Source organism: Myotis brandtii, unplaced genomic scaffold (assembly GCF_000412655.1).
Source record: "Myotis brandtii unplaced genomic scaffold, ASM41265v1 scaffold37, whole genome shotgun sequence".
Taxonomy (NCBI): domain Eukaryota; kingdom Metazoa; phylum Chordata; class Mammalia; order Chiroptera; family Vespertilionidae; genus Myotis; species Myotis brandtii.
In genome coordinates this window covers 1,684,764-1,686,173 of record NW_005364225.1, presented here as the reverse complement: position 1 = coordinate 1,686,173, position 1,410 = coordinate 1,684,764, and the positions used below count along the sequence as shown (strand labels likewise).

Here is a 1,410-nt window from a genome sequence, read left to right as displayed (position 1 = left end):
CTGCCCTCTTTCCTGCGAAGGCCAGTAAGGGAAAGAGTTTGCTAAAATTATTACTATTATTCTGAAATTAAATAGTAATTGACTTATTTTCAAATTTTGTACATATTAAGTTGTTTTTATAAACATGCATATTTCCTAAAAGGATATTTAAATGTATGGGTAGCAGGATACCACAGTAAGAACTTGCCCAGGACCCAGAATACAGGGTTCTATTCCAGTCCCCCTACTAGATATATGGTCTTGGGCAGGTCACTTTACTACCTGGGGTTGTCTCCGTCATCTGCAAAGCAACAGCAACAAGCTAGATGATGTCTAAAAGTCAGCTAGAAATGGCAATGAGTCTATGATAAGCAGTTATATTTTCCTATGAATTTATAGGATTTAATACAATTTAAAGAAACAATGCATTATTTTTAAAACTCTAGTGTAATTAAAATAAAAATTGTCCCCCTGTTTGGGTAGCTCAGTGGGTTACAGAGGCATCCAGAAATGCCAAGGTTACTGGTTCGATCCCTGGTAATGCACATATAAGAAGCAACCAAGGAATGCATAAATAAGTGAAACAACAAATATCTCTCTCGCTCGCTCTCTCTCTCTCTCCCAAAATAAAATAAATAAATAGCCCAGATGGTGTGACTCTGCGGTTGAGCATGGACTCAGGAACCAAGAGGTCACTGGTTCAATTCCCAGTCAGGGGGTCAGGGCACATGCCCAGGTTGTGGGCTCGATGTCCAATGGGGGGCATGCAGCAGGCAGCCAATCAATGATTCTCTCTCATCATTGATGTTTATCTCTCTCTCCCCCTCCCTTCTTCTCTGAAATCAATAAAAATATATTTTAAAAAATCATTAAATACAATTTTTTTAAAATTGTTTATATATTTGTGGTATTTCTCACTCCAAGTATATTATAAAGCCTAAGTAAGAAATGGATTTCAATAAGAAGGAAAGAAGGTTGCCCTATTTGTAATCCTGCTAAAAGTACACCAGGAGAGTGAATAGTTGCCAAAAGTACCTGAGTTAAGAGGGGCACTCCGTTCTTCAGCCAGCGGTATGTGGGCCTGGGTTTCCCAGTAGCCTTACATTCCCAGCGGAGAGGGCTCCCACTGTCCAACTGAGTATCATTGAGCTTTTCTACCCAGTGTGGGTAAGCTGTAAGAATTTAAGCAATAAAAAAGGATGATTTCATTTTCAAACACTTAACCAAGTTCACATTTCCTATGAACGTATTAATTGCTTTACAAATTTTTATCAATTCATGTAACTATATTTGGAAGAAGCACAGCATTCTATTACACACAGAACTCTCATTTCCTCTGTAAATATAAAAATGGGTATATATACATATACGTACATATACATACATACGTGTGTGTGTGTGTGTATATATATATATATATATATATAGCAG

The 1,410-nt window shown here is 37.3% G+C and overlaps 1 protein-coding gene across 1 annotated transcript in view; it reads right to left on the bottom strand.

Annotated features, from left to right (window-relative positions):
* The window catches only part of CNTN5 (contactin 5), a 1,092,962-nt gene that overhangs the window by 241,747 nt on the left and 849,805 nt on the right, over positions 1–1,410 (bottom strand). Inside the window, exon 11 of the mRNA XM_005872208.2 lies at positions 1,015–1,151. Within this exon, the coding sequence (XP_005872270.1) occupies positions 1,015–1,151 (137 nt within the window). The remainder of the gene's footprint in view (positions 1–1,014; positions 1,152–1,410) is intronic.